General features: G+C 57.3%; 2 protein-coding genes across 12 annotated transcripts in view; one reads left to right on the top strand and one right to left on the bottom strand.

The window, feature by feature from the left end:
* PIP5K1C (phosphatidylinositol-4-phosphate 5-kinase type 1 gamma) overlaps positions 1-10204 on the bottom strand; it is a 53414-nt gene extending 43210 nt beyond the window's left edge. For all 11 annotated transcript variants that reach the window (XR_014616731.1, XM_084221283.1, XM_084221285.1 and 8 more), the window contains exon 1: positions 9958-10204. Coding sequence is in view for 10 of the 11 variants with exons in the window: in XM_084221283.1 (XP_084077409.1) it covers positions 9958-10057 (100 nt within the window). In the remaining variant the exon portion in view is untranslated. The remainder of the gene's footprint in view (positions 1-9957) is intronic.
* A 4737-nt stretch (positions 10205-14941) lies between these two features.
* TJP3 (tight junction protein 3) lies at positions 14942-21886 on the top strand. The gene is made up of 19 exons (XM_084221026.1): positions 14942-15004; positions 15095-15219; positions 15430-15532; positions 15711-16125; positions 16426-16529; positions 17394-17553; positions 17642-17729; positions 17920-17984; positions 18116-18191; positions 18330-18486; positions 18701-18809; positions 19255-19474; positions 19783-19979; positions 20182-20277; positions 20500-20570; positions 20672-20983; positions 21107-21376; positions 21597-21640; positions 21757-21886. The coding sequence occupies exons 1-19, from the start codon at positions 14957-14959 to the stop codon at positions 21854-21856; spliced, it is 2760 nt and encodes a 919-aa protein (XP_084077152.1). The 5' UTR covers positions 14942-14956; the 3' UTR covers positions 21857-21886.
* Positions 21887-21939: the final 53 nt, after the last annotated feature.

The raw sequence follows: 21939 nt of genomic DNA, 5'->3' as shown, positions 1-21939 counted from the left end.
ATCAGCATCCAAGTGGAGTGACTGTGACTGCTGAAGTGCCATCAGCACATTCAGAGAAGGAGCACTCAGCCAGAGGAGGATTTCAGCCAGTTTCCTCCCTTTGAAAAATGCAATAATGGACAATTTTATACTGAAAAATCCACAAAATCTGGTCCATCAGATGTGCAGAGAAACTACAGAAAGAAAAACTACTGCAGCATCTTTGTCCTCAGCTGCATCCTGCAGAAGCTTTGGCAATATTTCCTTGTGTCTTGGCTCAGGTCACAGAATGTGCCAAACATGACAAGGCAGCACAAAGATGGGCAGATCTTCCCTGGTATTTTAGAGCAGTTAACAAAGTCCATCACTTTTGCCTTGCAGAGAACTCTTCCCTCTCCCCCCATTAACCCACGAGGAAAATGCCATCAGTGTCACAAAGCCAGGGTGAGCTCCAGTTTGCAGCCCTACCCTGGGAAGAGAGCTGCACATCCTAAAGACTCAACCAGTGGCCATGGCAGGCTTCAGCTCATCACCTTCATTTTACTTTGTACAATGCACACACGTGTTTCTAGGCCTTATGCCAAGCCTGAAGGTTTTTCTTAGATTCCCTCAGTTTTTCAAGACCTCAGGTAAAGTCAATAGACACCAGAGGTAACAACTGACTTAAGCTGGGCTGTCCCCTCTGTGGGATCCACTGTGGAAAAAGTGCTCACAGAACCAAGCAGGCTCCAAGGGCAGAAACCAGCCACGTCCCCAGCTGTGACTCCCAAAATTTTATCAACTGTGTTGGACAAAGCAGGATACACCACTGCTGGTGGCTGAGCCTGAACTCTGCCAGAGTTCCCAAGTGTTTGGATAATGCTCTCAGGCACTTGGTGGGATTATGGGGGTTCTCCTTGTGCAGGGCCACGAGCTGGACTCAATGATCCTCATGGGTCCCTTCCAACCCAGGAGATTCTATGACTCTGTGGCTTCTGGCACTGCAGTCTGCTGGGAGGCTCACAGGAGATGAGGCTTGAGCTTTGAAAGGACTTCATGAAACCTCTCAAAACTTGCCAATTACATAAAAATACTCAAGGGCTCTGAACTTTTTGTGAGTTGTATAAACGCTTCAACCCAAACTGCTCCACTCAAGTTGCTCAAATTGGTGCCAAGTGGTCTGAGCTACCTGAGCTCAGACAGCCTTGAATGAGATAAAAATCCATACACAGCCATTCTGAGCCAACTCCATCAGGAGGGCTGACAGGACCAGCACTGAACAGCACCTGAAGTAATGCTGTGATTGTACTGCTGCCCAGCTATAACTGGTGAAAAATCAGGTGAATTCCTAGAGCTCAGGAGGATGACTGTGCTTAAAACAGAATCACAGTTCCATCCACAAATCAGGAATTCCACCTCAAAAAATAATTGAAATAAGTGAATTAAATCACCTTGAAGTCAATCATCTCATGCACAGAAACAACACTGTTTCGCTGTACTGTTGGAGAGCTATCTTTGATTATTTTGGTAGGTAACAAACAGGTAGCAAAGCCTCCCGAGGCCACAGGATGCTCCACAGCTCGACAGCAGCAGGACAAAGGTGGTCCCCCCTCATCATCACCCTGCAGCACAAGTGGCCGGGATATTCTCCCATCCCGCAGGAAGGGGAGGAGGGAGAGCAGATTAAGGTGACCTAAATTGCTACTGCTTTAAATATACAGGAGAATTGCTTTTATTCTGCCTACTTCATTCCTCCCTGGCCTTCCTGTTCCACATAGGGTTGGCAAGAGTGCTCTGCCCAGGTGGAGTGAACCCAACCTTAACCAGGGAGGCAGAAAACAAGTTTAGGCATCAAGCTTGAATTCCCAAGAGACTGACTTTGCAAACAATGCTCTCTTAATGGACATGAAGCATGTTTCTGTGTCAGTCCTCAACTGCATCAGGTTGTACTTCACCAGTCCCAGTGGTTGTCTCAGCCACTGGAAATCCAGACCTTCATTACTTGGGTGACAGAATATAAAGCAGCAACTGAGAACAGCAAACGCCAAGGGAAAGAAAAGTCTAACCAGCAATTTAAACAACATCTTGTCAGGCAGCAAATGAGCAGGCAAAACAGTCTTGACTAATTCTACTCTTGCAGAAGCACAACGTGGTCACCAGCACAGTCTGACACATCCAAGACACCCATTTTGAAGGGCAGTATCCTGATGTGCCCAAAGTTTGGGTCACACTAAGGACATGCTTCTAACACCAGCCCTGCTAAATGACTGTGAACTCAGGTCCCTGGCCCCAAAAGCAGCAGAACACTTCTCCTATGGAAAAAAACACGAAACAGCTGGGGAATTACTCTGATTTACTAAATTCAGTGAAGGAGTAGAGACCTGACTGGCTCCCAGCCCAGCACTCCCTTCCTCTGGTGAGCTGCATTTTCTTCAGGAGATGGCTGAGGTCAAAGCACTACCAGATCTTCTGGAAAAGAAATTAGGAGGTGTGTGCCACGATACAGGAACGCAGACAACTTGAATGTGAAGAGTCAGCATTTTGACAGAGCTTTGTCCGAAAAAGCATTACTGAGCATAACTGAAGAGTTAACAGCTGCCGTGCCTAAACAGGCCCTCAGAGCATGAAAGCTCATTTTGCAGGAGCCACCAAGACCCATGCAAGAGCTCCCACAGGAGAGCAGAAGCAGGAAAGCTTTAACAGCAGCAGCCAGAGCACAGGGCAGAAGCTGAATCAAGCCTCATTCGCCGGCGTGGCCGGGAGAGGTGAACATTATGCAGTAAAGTGAAAAGCAGAGCTGGAGCTCAGTGGAGTCTGACCAGTCTGACCGAGCTCCCCACCAGCCACGGCGCCAGTGGCACCATCCCAGCAGCGCTGCTGCGTTTCAATGACCACAAAAAAGGCAAAGCTGCCCTTGTCTTGTAATCCATTAATTCCTCGCAGTTCAGGAGACTGAGCTGTTTCACCCAGAACAAAGACAGGAGCTGCTGCCTGTGCTGTTCCCATGTTCAGCTAATCTCCAGGCCCTTTCAGTCATGGATGTGGATCTGCCCAGGCTGGTCTTGTGACAAACCCCAGGCCATGACCTGGTTCCCTTTCCTGGATCAAGGAGTGCCTTGGGCAGCAGGAGCACCTACAGTTGTGCTCCTGAATGTGGGCCCTAGCCTTTCAAACACTCCTCATACAACAGGCAGGTCTTCAAAGATGAAGGCAGACAGCTGGCTTACAACTTCTCTTTTCTCCCAGGAAGTCTTCCCCACCCTCTCTAGAAGTAATTTCTGCAAAGAGAACATGCAGGTTCTGATGATTACAAAGGAGATGAGGACTGGGCTGCCTTGATGAGTCTGCAAAGCATTTACACCCCTCACACTGAATGCAAACTGCACAGGCAGTGGTTGGACATAGCAAAGTTTGTTTACTGCAACTCCAGATCCAAAGTCGAGCACTTATCCAAAGGGACAGCACTTCTCATAGGCATCTGCCAGAGGTGCAACTGTAAAGAACATGCCAGCTCCACGCTATAAAAGAACACAGCTCTTCTACACATGTGGATTATTCCAACCTGCTTCTGTTACAGTAAATATTGAAGCGAAACCTTCACACCACACACCGACTCCTTAGCTGTACACATTTGTGGTTTTTTCAATAGAATTAGAAAAGAGCAGTATGCTTGCTACAGATGAAAGCTTGTAGCTTTCAAAGAAAGCTGAAAGAGAGGCAAAGGGACTCGCATCCTCTCCCCAGAGCTGTGAGATAAAAATATGTCATGGTAAGTGGTGACCAGCAGCATGGGCAAGGCTGGGAACACTGGGGTAACCCAGCACATTGCCAGCTTCAGATTTCCCTCCCACCACAGCATGTCCTCTGACTCAGCCTGGTAATTCACCACAAGCCAGTGCCAAAACCCACATGTAAGCCAGGGAAGCCACAACAACACACCATGGAAGACGATGACACTTAATTTGGGGTTGACAGCATTTTCTGCTAAATATGTGGGTGAGGAGACAAAGTAACAGAAAAGCTGCTCTAATCACTTTAAGCTTTTTAATTACAATAAATGCTTTCCAGAAAGTCTGGAGGTTAACCCAGCTATTGGCATCACTGAAAAGGTCAAGCAAACAAGTGCCAGGCTGCTTAGGAAGTGAGTATTTCAAGGATCTACCTAAGAAGGAAAAGCCCCAACATCACTGTATGATCACTGACTTCGACAGGGCTCTTGGAGAAGCTAGGCTCCTGTCCACAGACTCAGTCTGCCAGTTCTCCCCAGAGGGGGAGAGCCTGGGAGAGCCAGCAGCTGCTTTCCATTTGGCACATGCTCCTCAGGAGGCAGGTGAGCAATGCTGGGCTCTACTGAGGTTTGCACTGCTGAGGATCAAGACCAAGCCCACTTCATACAGGCCACAAGTTTGGTTTTTTACATGATCCTCTTCCTTCTTGTGCTTTTGTTTCATTTCAGCATTGAACAGTCTTTGGCTCCCAGGCCTTTGCAGTGCCTTGATTTCCTCTCTGCTGTGCTCATGTCTTTTCCTGTCTGTGTATGCATTCCCGTGGCAGAACAGCAGCAGCAGGGGCTCAGCATGCTGTGTGTCCTCACCCCAGCACTCAGGGAAACACAAGTGGCTGCACCGGCACCCCCAGGCAGCAGCAAACATCCAGACCATGCTTGGCCAGGAATTCTGCTTTGCCAAAGACTTACAGAACATAACAGTACTTTTCTCTTTTGAGTTCTTGCACTCACCGTGGATTTAGATATGGTGAAATAAATGGTGAAATACCACAGAGGTGTGTCTATCTCTCTAACAGTAAGTACTCACAGGGAATCCACACGAAACAACTAGGGCTTTGCACCTGCACAATGCTTCTGCCTGGTCCCACAGACATGATCAGACAATCAGTTTGATGTGACTAAAAGTTATGTTGTTGGGCACATTCATGAGCTAACCCTGTAGGCCTGGGAGATGGGTGAAGGACAGCAACACTGTCACTGGGTTATTAAACAAATCAAAGGGGACTATCAGAGATCTTGGTTAGAGACTTGGAAAGACTTAATAGGAAAGGAAATACCCCACCTTGACACCTGCTGTTCTGCTGCTATTTATGAGCTTCAAGGCCAAACGGGATGGGGTTTGGAGCACCCTGGTCTACTGGAAGGTGTCCATGCCCATAGTAGGGGGTTGGAATGAGATGGTCCCTTCCTACCCCAACTATTCCTTCATTCTATGATTCAAACATTCTGAGTCACTTCTCTCTCAACATAAGCATCTTGGAGAAAAGGAGGTGCCAAGGCCTCTGTATTAAACCAGAGAGTGTGTCCCAAAACTGGCAGCCTATTCCAATACCAACTGCTCCCACTGCCTTCCCTGGGACCCAGGGGAGACTGTGAGAGTGTATCCACGGGACCAGACCATCTGGGGAAGGCAGGATCTGCTTTGGCTCCCACTTTCCTGCAGCCAGGATTCCAGAGGGAGCATCTCATGCTAGCGACATGGCCAGCAGCTCCCTCCCCACGCTGCGGATGGGAGCATTGAGCATTCAATTCCACCTAAACAAAGGCAACCCTCCTTGCACGGGGATTAGCAAATATTTCCCTCTCCCACTCTGCTTCTGACATTCCCTAGTGCAATGCAAAAGGTGCAGTGCTTTCTGCTTTTTGAGTCACAAGTTAGTGACCCTCACATAACACCTGCAGCTCCCACATGCAGAAATGAACAGATCTCATACCAGTAGGTCCCAGCAAGCACATGGTACTGCATCCATGTCAGGAGTGAGGAACCTGCCAGGTTTCTAGAGATTAATTATGGTACATGGGAATAAGCTTGGCAGCCCAAAAGGATGGATGGGAATAATCAAACAGTGGCAAAGCTGAAGCAGCAAGTGATGAGAAGAGCTCTCAAGTCTTTACCAGAGTAACACACAGCCATGGCAGGACTACTTCTGGAGTCAACTGGTGCTAACTGAAAGATGTGTCCATGAAGGAAGAGTGCTGGAATTCCTGCTGCTGCCTTTCAGGCTATAACCACCTTATATGCGAATACCATATTGCTTACAATTGTGCATCTGGCAAGAGCCCATAATGGTCATGTCAGTGAATCATTTCAATAATAGTTCCCAAATCATATACTGTTCATACTGAATCCACTCAGGTCATTCCCTGAGGAGCTCTTCCAGAGAGGCCCCTGTGCCTCCCCAGTGGGACAAGGCAGTGGCAGCTCTGCCCAGCAGTGGTGGAATGGGCTGTTATATACAGGTCGATGCCAAGTGCTGGGTAATGAAAATGAGACTAATCATTCCCCATCCTGTGTCTTCTCAGAAACTCACTCTGCAGCCTGCCCTGACACCGATACAGGCAGGCTCAGCATCCTTAGGGCAGTACCCACATCTGCCTGCTGTGCACACTGCCCTTCCCAGCTCCCAGGCTCCACCATCCCAGCTTCCCTACGTGCTTCCAGCCGATTCATATCTTCAGAATAATTAATTTGCCAGAGCAGCCTGAATTCTATTTTCATTGCCCTCCTCCTTCTCTGCAGCTGAGCTGTGACTTATTGACTGTGAAGTGACTGCAGGGTCTTTAAGAGTTCAAGGCACAGGGTGTTTTTCTGCCTGTTCCTGCCTGGCTGACTCCCTCTGTAATCATCCTCGCCAGCACCATTTCACGCCACAGAGGCATGTGACATCCAACTAAGCTGTGAACCATAATCATGCTGGGGATGATGTTTACATTTGATTTTTCCTCAAGCTGATAAGCTCTCTTCAATTTCCCCTCTCCATCGAGTTGGTATGAATTGAACTGCTTATGCCCCACAGGGTGGAATTCTTCTCTTATCTCTAATCTGCTCACTGAAAAAATTGCTTCCAGCAACCCTTCAAAAGTCACTTCAAAGTTATCACTGCTAAGAGGGAAGAGCTGCAATCCTGTTCCCGGGCTGTTGCAATCAACGCTCTCCAGTGTGTTTTGGAGACAGCCACACAGGTGTCACCAGCACACAGCACACCTGGCTCTCCCCTGGCTGCGGCTGGGATCTTCACTGTGCTCCTTCAGCCAGAGGTACAGCAAGAAAGTGGTCCAACACAACTGTGAATCCTTGTTAAATCATTTCAGTTACCTAAACCATTGGAATCCAACCTTGAAGAAAACATTGGAGGCTTCTGCTCCAGCTCTGGACCATAAGTGATGGGCAGACTGAAACCTATGGAATAGGAGACCTGACCAATGGAAATAAACCCAACTTCAAGTCAACTCTATTTCCCCGCTGAGAATTCTCACTTTAGAAAGGAGATGGTGGAGCCCAGTTCTGCGGTCCAACACTGGGATAGTGCCGGTTCTTTTGTAGCAACAGCTCTCCCATAACCCAACCACCCCTGAATAAAAGGTTTCCAGACCCTGTGTCTCCAGACTGCACCTGGCTAGAGGAATGGTGATGTACCCTTTGCTTACCCAGCCATCCCTGAGATCAGGGCACCCCAGCCTAAACAAGCCCAGTACTCACCTGTCACCCCACAGCACCCTACCTCCTCATACCACCTCTACTCTTGCCCAGAGCTCACCAGAGCTCTAGAGCAGCCCCTTACACTCCCTGCAGTCCCTCCCCAGGGCATGAGGGTACAGATTCAGGGAGAAGGCACAGCAAGCATCTGGACCCATTAGATTTTTAAACTCCCTTTCAACTAGCTGGTCACAAAACTTTTTAAAACTTTGAAGCCAAGGTCTCAGGAATGAACAAACTGGGCCTGTGTGTTTATGAATGAGCCCTGCTGCTGGCAATAAGTGAGGTTTTCTCCCTCAAAGCATGAGATTTCCAAAAGTTCCCTTAAGAACACACTGTACCTTAAGTCAACCTACTGCGAAGGCCTCCCTGACTTCCAGCCCTTCTCCAGGCAGTTTTACTCCTGTATCAGACTAACCATAATTTTTCTATAATAATAGAGGGTTTGGGGAAGGTGTTTGCTGGCCTGACCCAGCCTGGATTAATCCTAACATGTTGTTCAGGCAGAGCACAGCACCCAGATGCCTGCTCTCCCACCAGGAACCAGGCAGCAGGTTTCAGCCACACTGGTGACCCTTCAACAGGACATGCAGAACAGTGAGCACAAAGGGAGCAGCACAAAGCACTTGTGTAGATGGGTCATGAGCACTTCAACACCTCCATACAGCAGCACAGGCACCAGTGTTATGGGGATCTGCCACCCAGTTCAGACCATGGAGCACAGTGACAAGCCCAGAAGCACAGCACAGCCTACTCTGTGCGGGTGCAGCCGTGCCCTCCCACAGCCCACCAAAGGCCACCTCCACCCCCCAGGGTTTGCTCTTCTCCAGCACAAACTCATTTGCTGTTGTGCATGTTGTCCCCAGCCCCCCCGGGAGCTCCAGCTGCAAGAGCAGCTGAGGCCAAGTGACACAATTTGGACGCTACCCAAGTGAGGAGTAAGCAACTTGACTTTGAGAAATCAAAGCATTGGTGAGATTACTGGCTCTGTTTCATCTTTTTTACTATCAGCATAGAGGTAAGACAGCCTACAGGTTCAAAAATTCAGATTTACTTGCTCATAGAAGAACATAAATACACTCTCCCTGCTTAAACCTTTCCTGAGCAACAGTCTCCATAAACACTTCACCCAGTCCTCATCAACAACCCCCTGTCATCCCCAAAACCCAAATATATGACAGAGAAATCAGAAGGACAAACTGTATTTTAATTGTTCACTGGAGTCCCTCCCCATGCAGAAGGATGGAACAAGATGAGCTTTAAGGTCCCTCCCAGATCAAACTGTTCTGTGAGTGACCAGCAAGAGGTTCTCTCTCACTCCTTTGGCACCACCTGCCACCCCTACCCGTGCTGGAGAACACTCCCAAAAAGAGGTCCAAGGCTGTGTGGGAGCACAGCAGGCAGCCTTGGGAAGGCAGGCTGCAGGCTGCCAGCCCCTGCCTTTCTTTGCAGCACCAAGGAACCGCAGCAGGACGGCTGGGGACAGCTTCCCCCAGCCCAAACGTCGGCACCTTACCCAAAGTTACACGCTACACCCACAGCCCCAGCAGGGCAGATGACATCTGCAAAACGAGCACGGCCTCCACTGTAATTAGCTGGTTCTCAGAAGATCTAATGATGCTCATTTAAAGGCCTGACGACACGGGAGATGCTGTCATCACACAGCCAAGGCCTCTGAGCACCCCGGACTCCAGCAGGTGCCCGGAGCTCCGCGTCGGGCCTGCGCAGGAACGTGTCAGCCCGGCAGCAGCAGGGCTGAACATCACGAGCACGGCTCAGCCAGCAATTCTGAGGCTGTTAATGAACTAGAAATAATTAGGCAGCGGTGGAGGCGGGGGCAGGTGCACAGGCGCAGCCCCATGGATCCATCCTGCCACTCAGGAACCCCAAACCTCCTGCTGATGCTGCTGCCGGGCTCGGCTCGCTCTGGGCCCTGACAAACGGGCCCCCTCCGGCGGGAGGCACCCCGGCCGGCGACAAAGCCCCCCACTCCCGCTGCCAGGGTCTGCCTGGCCCCCCGACCCTGTGATCTCCGGGGAGCGACCCCCAAGAGCGGACGGGACAGGACGGTTCCGCCACGGCCTTCCAGGCCCAGCCGGGGCCGGGAGTAGCGCCGGAGGTGGGCGGCCTGTGCCTCGCACGGTGGTCCGGGCGTCGCCGCTGCCCCTCGCAGCTCCGAGACTCCCGAGGACAGAGACGGGGGAGCCCCACACCGGTGTCCCACGGTGTCCCCCGGTGTCCCTGCCGGGGGCGGAACCATCTCGGGTCCGGGGGAGAAGGGGGGAAGGGAAGCAGCAGTTGGACGGGACCACGCGGTGTCGGGGGGGGAGGGGGGGCGCACTCCGGGGAGGGGGGGGCGGGCTGGACCGAACCACTCCGAGCGCCCCGCGGGGGGGCCCGGCCGGGGTTACGGCTGGGCTGAACCACTGCGAGCCGGCGGGACACGGGGGACACGTCGGGGCCCGGCCGGGTACGGGACAGCCAGGGGCGGCCCCCGGTGCTCGCGGCGCGTTACCTCCTGACGCGTCCGGTCCCCCTACGCCGGCCTCCGGAGTGATGGCACCGGCACCCGCCGCGGCCGAGCCCTCCGCCTCCTCAGGCACCTCCAGCTCCATAGCGGCCGCGGGCAGGCGCAGCCCCGGGGCAAGACAGGCCCCGGACAGGCCAGCGCCCGCCGCCGCGCTCCTCCCGGGTACCGGCCGCGGCGCGGGGGACCCTGGGAGCGCCGCGGACCATAGAACGCGGGTGGCGCCGCGGCCAGACACGCCCCGAACAGTGCCGGAAGCACAGCGGGGCTTTTCCGCCGGAGTTAATTGCGATGCGGCGGAAGGCTGTCGCGATAACCGGCGGGCCGTGGGATTCGACGGGGGCGGGGAGGGACAAGGGAGGCCACAGCAGCTCCCGCCGATCTCTCACGGTGCGGCGGCCGCGACACCTCCGGTGGAGGGGGAAACACCACAGGCCGGGGGGCGGGGCCTGCGGTCACCATGGCATCGAGGCGGGTCTCGGGGGGCGGGGCTTGACTGCCAGTTGCTATGGCAGTGGAGGCGGGGCTCCCGGGGGCGGGGAGTCTGCCGGTCGCCATGGCAGCGGGGGTGTGACCTGTGGGTGCCCATGACTGCGGGGGCGTGGCGCAGGGAGAGGGGCGGGGCTCCGGCGGGGGCGTGGCCCGCCCTGCGCGGCAGAGCCCGCGCTCCCGTCCCGTCGCGGCTCGGTTCCCTCCGCGCTGCCCCGGCCGGACCGGCGTCCTCCGGGAGCCTTCCTGGTGCCGGGTGGTGCCTCCCCGCGCCCCTTTCCCCCTCCTCCATAATTGTCTCCGAGAGCTTCCAATAACTGCATAACCCGCCGGGCTGGACCGGGCCTCCCGTGCCCCGGGACCCGGACGCGCTCCATCCTCCCTGCGCGGCCCCGGCGCCGTTCAGCGCCGCCGATTCTCAGCTCAAGCCGGGGCCCGGCTCTTCCCGGCCCCGCGGCACCATCTAGTGGCGCCGCCCGGCCCGGGTCAGCCCCGGGGCGCGGGTCAGCCCGGGCCGGCCCCGCCGGTTCTCGGAGCCCCGGGGCCACGCGTGCCCCGGATGAGTAGCCGCTGCTGGAAGGCAACGCCGAGGCCACCGGCACTAATGAGGCTGCTCGGCGGCGCCGGGCCCCGCCAGAGGGGCTCCCGACTGTGGCTGGTCCTTGGGAGCGGCGGGAACCGCTCCAGGCTCCCCGCGGGGCTCGGGCGGGAGGAGCCGGTGCCGAGGAGCGAGCGGAGGGGCAGGCGGCGGCATGGCTCCGGCTCCGGGCTGGCGGCTGCGGACTGGGGGCTTCCGCAGAAACTGGTCCCCCCACGCCGCTTCGGCGCTGGGCTGGGAGCGGTACCGGCCCCGGCGGGAGGCGGAGAAGCGCGGCGTGGACCTGATCGCTGTAACCGCCGGAAAGCGGCCCCGCGGGACGAGGGATGACGGGGGCCTGGTCCTCAGGTGCGGACAGGGGCAAGGAAGGGGAGGAGAGGGGGAAGCAGCCATCACCAGCTTCCCCCACACCTCCCAGAACAAGGATCCCAAGGCTGGCCCCCGTGTCTGTCCCCTCTTGGGACGATGGGTAACGATGGGAGGGTTTGGGAGTCTGGGACAGAGTCCCACCGCTTCCCTGGACAGGACAAGGATTGGGGCAGAGGAACCCCTGTCTGCAGGCACCGCCAGCGTCCTGTGGGCCTGTCCCGGTGCAGCGCTGGGACGGCGATGAGTGCAGGTGGCTGAGCCACCATCACGGTGGGGGACACCAGGGACAGCCCTCCGGGAGATCTACTGTGCCCGGGAAGCTGCCCCCGGAACCCCCTTCCTGCTCCTTCCCCGCTGCAGGCAGAGTCTGGGCCACAAAGGGTTACGCAAGGCACCCTGGAGTGACACCACTGCCACCAGCCCGGGAGCTCAGCTCCTTCCTGGTCGGATCCCAGGCTCGGTGAGTGCCTAATTCTGTTCCCCGGGATCTGTCAGCCCTGCTTTCTGGCTTTCAGCCGTGCTTTCACCTGGGGAACTGGCCATGCTTTGTCCCTCCCTGGCTGGCTCCAGGACCTAGTGACCCTCCTGGAGCTCTGCCCCATAGCAGCGACATTCCCCGGAGGATCGGAGCTCCCCGCCCCGGGGCTGGAGGACGTGCCTCTCTGCTGCCGGTTTACACTCGGGCCGGGGCAGCCCTTCCAGAGACCTTTTCCCAGAGCAGGGGGTCAGGATCAGCCCATCGCTATTTGGGTGGGGTTGGGATAGAGCAGCCCCTGGAGGGGTCCAGGACCTCAGTGCTGCATGGCTAGGACCAGACAAGGGACGAGTGGTTTTGCAGCACTGGCTGAGAGCAGGTACCTCGCTGATCCCAGGAAGGCTTTGAGGTTGTCAGGATGAGGAGCTCTATCAGGCGAAGGAGGTTCGGAAACATTATGGGTGGTGGGGTTGGCTGTGTGCACGGCCGGGGTGGACTGTGTGTGTCACTTTCCGATAAAGGACCCCCGGACTCGTTGCTGTCCCCCATGGCGAGCGTTGTTGGGGGCGTCACCCGGGGCCAGGCACAGCCCCGAACTGGGGACCTGGCCGTGGGTTGAGCTGCCCCGGCACAGCTTGCCTTTGTTTGGCTTCAAACCCCTGGGAAGTGGTGCCAGGGTAGATGTGTGGGGCGGTGTGGGGCTCCCAGTGCTGCCGGTGTCCGGCGCTGGGTGTGTCGCGCTGGGCCGTGGTCAGCTCTGCCCAGATACTGCCTCTCCCTGCGGGGCCATTCCAGCTGCGGGCTGGTTTCTGTCGGAAACCGGCTCAGCCGGCTCCTCCTGCTGCCAGCCTCGGCCTTTGGCTGGTGCAGGCCCTACGCCAGGTCTTGGGGGGAGACTGGGGACAGGGACAGGGCTTGGTGGCACCGTAGGCACGCTGCCTGTGCCGCTGGAGCTGCTGCCATCCCCGTGCTGCTCCACCCGCTGCCTGGAGAGAGCAACGGGCAGCAGTGGAACGCAAGTTTGTGGCCAGTTTGTGGCACCACGGTGGTGGGACAGTAGTGGGAGCCAGCTGCGGACAGTGAGGGACATTGGGTGGCATCAGCGGGGGGCTCTAACACAGCAGATGTCGCCACCCTAGGGAGGGGGATGATCTGGCTGCTCCAGGTTGGTCTCTCTTGGACCTATAGCTCACACCGTGTCACCTGTAGGTGTCTAGGGAGCACAAACAACACTGGTGACACAGCTGAAACCACCCCAATGCCACTCTGGGAGTTCCTGTTCCTTATCAACTTTCCCAGTGCCAGGGCAGTAGGTGCTGCCACACTGGGGTCCTGTCCAGCCCCAGCTACCCCCTGGTCCCACGTGTCCCTGGGTGGCAGGGAGGCGCTCAGGCTGGTTTCGGCAGCTGGTGACGCAGAGGGGACTCTGCCCTCCACACCCGTGGCTGCAGCCTGCCTGTCAGGTGAATGATTACCCGAGGCCTCCCCCAGCCCTCCCTGGGCAGCAGTGAGCTGGGTCTCTTTTCAGGCTGGTCTCATTTTGAGGGCAGCCCCGGCTGCCTCAGCACTGCTCCAGCTGGGGCTGCCCACGGGATGTCCTTGTGCCAGGGCTGTGCTGCCTCACTTGCCCAGGGCTGGCTGCCCACTACCACATCCCTGATGTGGCATCACCCTGGCATTGCCCACGAGGTGTCTCTGTCCCACTAAAGCTGCCCCGTGGCCAATTCCCAAAGGGCTTGTGGAGGTTTTGAGCTCCCTGTGGCACCAATGTGGCACAGGGCATCCCTGGCAGGGCTGAGGGTGGCTGAGCTGTCTTGGGAGCTGTTAGGAATGAGCACAGCCACTCCAGAGCCCTCAGACACCATGGCTGTGTGGTGCCATGGGAACTGAGGGTGTGTATTTTGGAGAAGGGTGCTCAGAGGGACCTCACTGCTCTCCCCAAAGGAGATTGTAGGGAGGTGGGCATCAGCTTCTTCTGCCAAATGTCAGGACCAGGGGGAAATGGCCTCAAACTGCACCAATGGAGGTTCAGATTAGATACTAGATAATTTTTTTCACTGAAAGAGTGGTCAGGCAATGGAATAAGTTGTCCAGAGAGGTGCTGGAGTCATCATCCCTGGAAGCATAAAAGAGGCATCTGGATGTGACGCTTGGGGACATGGTTTAGGGGTGATTATGGTGGTGTTGGAGTGACAGTTGGATTTGATGATCTTGAAAGCCTCTTCCTGCTTTGATGGTTTTGTGATTCTGTAAGGCCCTGAACAAAGTGGCCTGTCCTTGTCCCACCTCATGGGAACTGGTGGGAGGCTCTGGTCCTGCTGTCTTCCACCATCTTGGGAACCCATGTCTTTCTGGGTTCATGCTGACATTACCTACAGGGAATCAGGAGCTGATGGAGATCCCTGGGCCCATCCCAGAAGTTTCAGCCTCAAAGGGATTTTATTCTGTCAGTCAGGCTTGTCTGCCTTAGGTGGAAAACACTGGATTTGGGGAAAACCCAGAGAAATCAAATGGTGAAACTGGGGCGGCGGTGCTACCAAACCAGTTGGCAGAGCTGCTGAAGCCCAGAGTGGGTGGACAGGCACTAAAACACCATCCAGAGCAGCACCCCAAGGCCTGCCAGCTCCAGTAAGACAGAGGGGAGTCAGACCATGAAGATGGCATAGACAGAGTGTCCTAGCCATGGAGATGAGTCCAGTGCTTGTCCTGTGTAAAATCCCCCTTCCCATGGACCCATGTCTGAGGGGATGGAGATGGATCCCCAGGGAGTGATGTCACGGTGCACAGAGGCAGCTCTGGGTTCAGAGCCATGCAAGGTTAGCTGGGGTGTGCCCTAGCTGCCAGTCCCAGTGTCCTGGCACCGTGGGGCTCTGTCCCTTGCAGCCTCACAGTCCCTGGTGCTTATGGCTCAGTTTTGCTGCTGCTCTTTGTTGCAGCCTGATGTTGGGCTGAGGAAGGGGCCGGTGGCTGCGAAGAGGAGCCGGAGCCGGTCAGAGCCCCCCAGCCATCCACCTGCCACCGAGACCCTCCCCAGCTTGTGCTGGTGGGTGCCCACCATGGAGGAGATGGTGATCTGGGAGCAGCACACGGTGACACTGAGCAAGGTGAGTGTCTCCTGGAGTGACCCCACCGTGGGAGGGGATAGGGTCTGTGGGGTCAACTCTGCCTGATCCCCTTCTCCCCACGCCCACCAGGACCCTCACTGGGGCTTTGGATTTGCTGTCTCCGGAGGCCGTGACCGTCCCAACAGGACAACTGGGGACACAGCGGTGTTTGTTTCGGATGTGGTGTCTGGGGGACCAGCAATGGGTCAGCTCCAGTGAGTGCATGGGGATTTGGGGCCAGAGGGGGTGCTCGCTGCCAGCAAGGGTGGGAAGGATGGAGAATAGCTCCTGCTGGGACAGGGCCAGCACCACTGTTGCCCTGCCTAGCTGGAATGGGATCCCTTGGGGTACACTCACCACCCCACCAGCTCCCTGGGCTGGGAGCTGTGCCTGGGACAGCGTCTCACCTGCAGTTTCCCTCCCAGGAAGAAGGATCACATCGTGATGGTGAATGGCCTTTCCATGGAGAATGTCCCATCCTCTGTTGCCATCCAGACACTTAAAACCTGTGGCAAGATCGCCAACATTGTGAGTGTGCTCTGTGGTGGGATGGGGGCTGGCGTCATGCTCATGCTGGTGCCTGTCCCCATTCCAGATCCCCCGTGCACATGTGCCCAAGGTTTGGGGCTTGGGAATTGCTGCAGGGACATCTCCTGGCAGACACAGCTGTATCCACCATCCTCTTCTGCTCACTGTGCACCTGCAGACACTGAAAAGACCGAAGAAGATTCACCTCCCTGTGAGCAAGAGCAGCCCTGGGTCCCCTGCTGTGCCCCGGCACTACGACTCAGATGAGGAGTACAGGCTGCACCGCCCCCGGGATGACCTGGAGCACAGCCAGGGCTACGATGGGGACTCGTCCAGTGAGAGGAGCTCTGGTCACCAGCACGATGAGCGTCGCCACCACAAGCTGGTGTCACGGAGCCGGAGGCGGAGCCAGGACAGCAGCCACTGGATGCAGAGTGGCTCAGATCGGAGAGGCCAGGGCCGGCATTGCTCCTTTGGCCAGGACGGGGACACCAACGGGCTGGCCCTGGTGTCGGGCTTCAAGCGGCTGCCGTGCCAGGATGTGCCAATGAAGCCCATCACCTCGGTCCTGGTGAAGCAGAAGCAGAATGAGGGTGAGGCCCTCCTGCTCCTGCTGTCCCTGGGTCTTGTTGCCTGATTTCTGGCCATGCCTTCCCCCAGGGAGGAGATGATGGTTGGGTGGGTGCCAGGGCCTGGCTGCAGCAAGGGGACAAGTGCATGCCATGCTGGGTGCACTAAACCTCCTTCCCTCAGCTGGGGGCTACAGAGCTCAGCTTTGTGGTTTGCCAGTACCCCAGGGGGAGCTGGGGTTGTGGGAGTAGTGCTGAGGGGGGACCTGGAGGGGGTCTTGCATCTGCCTGACTCTGCTACCATCACGGCTCTCTCTGGTGCAGAGTATGGCCTGAAGCTGGGGAGTCAGCTTTTCATCAAGCACATAGTGGAGAGCGGGCTGGCGGCCAAGGGCAACTCCTTGCAGGAGGGAGACCTCATCCTGAAGGTAAGGGGGCCCTGGGGTACAGGGCACTCATTGGGAGTCTCATCTGCCCCTCTTTGGTAGGGCTCGTCCCTGGCTGGTGTCACTGCCAGGGCCCAGCCACGGCTGTGCTGGAGGCAGTTCTGCCTGTGCCTGCTCCCTGCCCCAGCCCCCCTGGCTGTCCTAGGGATCAGCTCCCTGCTGCCAGGGCTGGTGGCATGTCCTGCTGGCACAGTGGGGTCGTGTTCACCCCACTGTCCCCACGGTGTGTGGTCCCCCACTGTGTGTCCGTGTCCCCACTGGATGACAGTCACAGGTGTTTGTCAGATAAAACAATGCCTAAAGTATTTGGGGAGGAGGAAATAGAAGGGAGGGAGACCCTCTGCACACCTGGTCCAGGCAGACCCGTGACTGCTGGGATCTGGTACCACAGTGACTCTGGGGTAAACAGAAGGGATTACATCCCACAGTCTGTTGGGAAAAGCAGCTACCACTCAGGGAGATCTCAGCCCCGGGGCATGCTTGGGGCCTGACACCCTGCATCAGGCCAGGGCATGGAAAGACAATGCTGGGCCCAGGGCAAAGGAAAATTTCGGTTCAGGTGTCTGAGGGGTCCTGCAATCCTGCCTGCGGGCAGAGCCCTAGGCAAGTGGAAGTGGGTGTTAACAAACCATGCTAATGTTTCCTCTGTCCAAAATGAGGTCATACTGGGAAGCAGCCAGGAACAGGGACACAGAATAGGTGAATCTGCAGGAGCTGGGGCTGGCCTGGAGGAGCTGGGAAGGGACCAGGAAGATGGCAGTCAGAGTATCCCATCCCCATGGGGTGTTTCTGGGGGTCACTTTCCCAGGAGCAGGTGCCCTAAGGCCTCCCACTCTGCCCCTCCAGATCAATGGGGTAGCCAGCCAGGACATGTCCTTGGCTGAAACCCAGCAGCTCATTGAGCAGACAGAGGGGATCCTGACCCTGCTCATCCTCCGTGACCACCGGCAGTTCCTGGTCAACATCCCTGATGTTGACAGCCAGAGCGACAGCTCCCGGATGGATGGTGAGGGGACACGGTGCTGGGGCCAGGGTCAGTCACACAGCACAGGGGCTGCATGGCCACTGCTGCATCTCCCTTCCTGTGCCTGCAGATATCTCAGACATCGACTCTGAGCTGTCCCATCCGCCATCTCCAGAGGCCTACCCACGATCTCCAGCTGCTGCCAGGAAAAAATCACCGTAAGGCCCACGCTGTCCCCATGAGCCCCTCTGTCCCCTGGCAGATCCTTCTGTGTTCTCCACTTGTCTGGGGATGCTGGTTCTCCATTCCTAAGCCAATATCCCTGGAGGTGGTACTGCCATGCCCAGCTTGCTCTGCTGTCTCCACTGCCTGCATGCCCTGCCTAAATCCTGCTCAACCTTTTTCCAGGGAGAGGAGACGATCGAACAGGGAGCCTGTGGCCAAGGTGACTGTAGCTGATGCTCAGGGCCCAGGTGAGTGGGCACTGGGGGGGCTCCAGTCTCCTGCGCATCTCCACTGCCCAAAGCCCCGGTGGAGCCATACCAGGGCTCCCTGTGCCTTGGCACAGCCCCTGCTGCTCCTGGACCAGCTCTCCTTCCTGCAGACCTTCTGGAAGCCATGGAGCGGGATGGGCACAGCTCCCACACCAGCCGAGCTGCCCGAGCTGCCCACAAGGACGGGTATGTCTGCAAGAGGCAGGGGGAATGGCTGGGGGACATGACAAGCTGCTGTGTCACAGGGTTGGGGTGACAGGGTCAGCGCCTCCCTGTCATGTCCTTGCACGTCACCACCGGGCTGACTGTACTTCCCTGTGGCAGGTACAGCACCAGCTCCAGGGTCGTGCAGTTCGTGAAGGCCAAGAGTGTGGGGCTGCGGCTGACGGGTGGGAACGATGTGGGCATCTTCGTGTCGAGCGTGCAGGAGGGGAGCCTAGCTGACAGCCAGGGTGTTCGGGAAGGTGACCAGATCCTGCAGGTACCCGAGGCTGAAAATGCTCCATATGCTGCTGCACCTGGACTGGCCGCAGCACTTTTCGGTCCAATATCTCCCCAGGGTATCACCTTCAGGGTGACAGGGACCACTTCCCTCTCCCACTCTGCCCTGGGCACTGCTGTCCCTGGGTCCCCTGCTGGTGCCCATGCCCTCTGTCCTGCTGGCAGGACCATGTCCAATTGCTTTTCTGTGGCAGGTGAATGACACCAGTTTCCAGAATATGACCCGTGAGGAGGCTGTGGAATATCTCATGGCCCTGCCCCCAGGCGAGGAGGTCACGCTGTGGATCCAGAGCAAGCAGGACAGTGAGTGGTGACCAGGCTCCTGGGCTTGTGCCTCTCCATCCTCTGTCTCTTCTGGGCAAGCATCAGACCTGCTGGACTTGCCATGGCCCTTCCTGTCCCTTCAGGGTGGTCCTTCTGCCCCTCCTCCCCCTCCTCCAGACTGCTGATGGGAGGGGACCAGACCATCCCAGCCTTGTTTGTGCCTTGGCTTCCTGGAGCCCAGGGGCTTTCTGGGACCATGGCTCAGCCTGGAGAGGCCAGTATGTGCTGGCAAGTCAGATCCTACTGTCCCCAGCATGCCTGAGAGTGCCATGGGAGGAAAAGGAAAACCTTTTCCTAATACCCTTCTTAGCAGCAAGGGCTACTGTGGAGCCTCCCAGCCAGCCTAGTGCCTTCCCAAATCTCTCCAGCATCTTCTTCCTCAGCCATCTCCTCCCCTGATGGTCCCTCTTGCCCTGGGCTTCAGTTTACAGGAAGATGGTCTCGTCTAATGTGGGTGACTCGTTCTACATCCGGACACACTTTGACTTTGAGAAGGATACGCCGTCAGGGCTCAGCTTTGTCCGTGGGGACGTGTTCCATGTGCTGGACACCATGTACCGGGGCAGGCTGGGGAGCTGGCTGGCTGTGCGCATGGGCAGGGACCTGCAGGAGCAGGAAAAGGGCATCATCCCCAACCGGAGCAGGTAGGGATGGAGCCAGGAACAGCCGCTAGACAAACAGAGCCAGAGAAGGCTCCCAAGTGAGCCAGGGACATGGATGGTGGGCTCAGTGAGAGGCAGGGCAAGGGCCGGTGGGACAGTGGTGGGAAGCGGGAGCTGGTCAAATCCCTTCTCAGGGTGGTGAGGCAGCTGACCCTCAAGTTGTCCAAAGTCCCAGAGAGAGAAGTCTGGCATGGCCTCACCTGGCTGTGCCACCGAGCAAAGGTGCCAGCTTCTCCTGACCTGCTCCTCAAACCCAGAGGCTGCAGGTCCTGAACCCTCTCCTCTTCCAGGGCCGAGCAGATTGCCAGCCTGGAGTCGGTGCTGAAAGCCACGTCTGGTGCCAACCCCTCCGGGGCAAGGGCTGAGTTTTGGAAGCTGCGGGGCTTGCGAGGAGCCAAGAAGATGTTGCGGAAGAGCCGGGAGGACCTGTCTGCCCTCACAAAGCAGGGGCGCTACCCACCCTATGAGAGGGTGGTCCTCAAGGAAGGTGGGCACCAGCACAGCCTGACCTACCTTGGGGACATGGCTCCTGCGGCTGCCCTGCTGTGGATGCTGATGGGCCCTCCTCTCCTGGGAGGAGCAGGGCTAGTTGCAGGCCTGTGGGCACCATGAGGAGTAGGGCTGGGTGCTTGGGTGCTGGGAGCTCTGCCCTTGCCCCCAGCCACCTGAGCACCTCTGTCCTCCCACAGCCAGCTTCAAGCGGCCAGTGGTGATCCTGGGCCCCATTGCAGACATCGCTGTGCAGAAGCTGAGCAGAGAGCTGCCCGAGCTGTTCGAAATTGCCCGTAAGTGCCCCCACGCTGCGGAGAAAATTATATCCAGCAGCCAGGCACTGTGAGAGTTCTTTACCTTGGCTCCCTCCCTATGACACCCCAACACCTTCCTGGGCTGATTCGCCCTTTCCCCTCCTCTCCCTGAGGGACACAGCCCTGGGGCTGGGCACGGCCATTCCCAGCCTGGGGCTGTCAGAGGTGCAGCCCCTCTCATGCCCCGCTCATGTCCTGCAGCGAGTGTGCCCCGAGATGGGGCATCGTCCAAGGTCATCAAGCTGGACTCGGTGCGGCAGATCGCAGAAAAGGTGAGGCCTTTCCCATGTCCTTGGAGCCAGCTGGAGCCTGTGGAAAGCCCAAGGCCCTCATCCCTGCTCCTAGCAGGGCTGATGGCTGTGCCCTGCCCCAGAACAAGCACGCCTTGCTGGACATCACGCCCTCAGCTGTAGAGCGCCTCAATTATGTGCAGTACTACCCAGTGGTGGTGTTCTGTGAGCCCGAGAGCCGCCAGGGCATCAAGGCCATGCGGCAGTGGCTGGCGCCTGACTCCAGGAAGAGCTCCCGGCGCCTCTATGCCCAGGCCAACAAGATGAAGAAGTATTGCAGCCACCTCTTCACAGCCACCATCAGCCTCAGTGGCAGTGGCAATGCATGGTATGAGCAGATCCAGGACATTGTAAGGACACAGCAAAGCCAGCCAGTCTGGACAACAGCAGAGCAGGTACAGGGCACGGGCTCTCTGTGGAGAAGCTTGGCCTCCTGGGGCTGCAGCCAGGCATGTGATGGGGCTGCACATGGCCCCCCATGGCTGAGGTCCCTTGTCTCTGTCATCCTCACCCCTCAGGCAGATGTAGCCACTGAGGACAGTCTGGACCTGCTGGACCCCCCAAGCACAGTGGCCTCAGGCTATCTGACATGTGACAGCCGAGCCAACAGCGACTACGATGATACCACGGATGGGGAGGCGGGCGCCTACACTGATGGCGAAGCAGAGGATGCCTATGACCAGCCTGGGCTGGCCCGTTCCTCTGAGCCAGCACAGCTGGCCCCGAGCCAGGGCCTGGACTCCTCTGAGCCAACACAGCTGGCCCCAAGTCACAGCCAGAGTGAACAGGTGGGTTGTCCTAGACTGGTACAAGAGCCAGGTGGGGCAGAAGAGGGTGGCACAGTGCCTAGCTGTGAGACATAACTCCCATTCTCATGGCACGGGCAGGGTTGTCACCTTTGGCTGCTGCAGGGTCCAACTGTGTGTCTGTGCCCAGCTCTGGGTGTCCAGGGGCAAACATCCCAGGCTGGGGTACAGCCCCTGACCTCACCCACCTCTTCTTCCCCAGGTGTCTGAACGGCCACGGCAGGGCAGGCGCTATGACAGCATCAGGTACCCTGTGCCCCGGAGTGGGGTGGGGATGGCAGCTGCCCAGGGCTGTCCCAGGGCAGTCTCAGAAGGGCACTGTCTCTGTCACACAGAGCCATCACCACCCTTCTGTTCCCCAGGGAATACGAGCACGAGGCAGTGAGGAGGAGGTTCACACGGGCCAGGGATGACTCAGACCAGGATGAAGGCTACGAGTGGGGCCCAGCCACAGATGTGTAGTGGCACAGCAGGCCTGTCCCTCCAGGCCAGCCCTCCCACAACCCTGCACAACTGACAGCTCAGGTGGTGCCCTGTGGTCAGAC

Source organism: Fringilla coelebs (assembly GCF_963513975.1).
Source record: "Fringilla coelebs genome assembly, chromosome: 24".
Classification (NCBI taxonomy): domain Eukaryota; kingdom Metazoa; phylum Chordata; class Aves; order Passeriformes; family Fringillidae; genus Fringilla; species Fringilla coelebs.
Note: the sequence above shows the minus strand (reverse complement) of the source record. Positions and strands in the feature narration are given on the sequence as shown.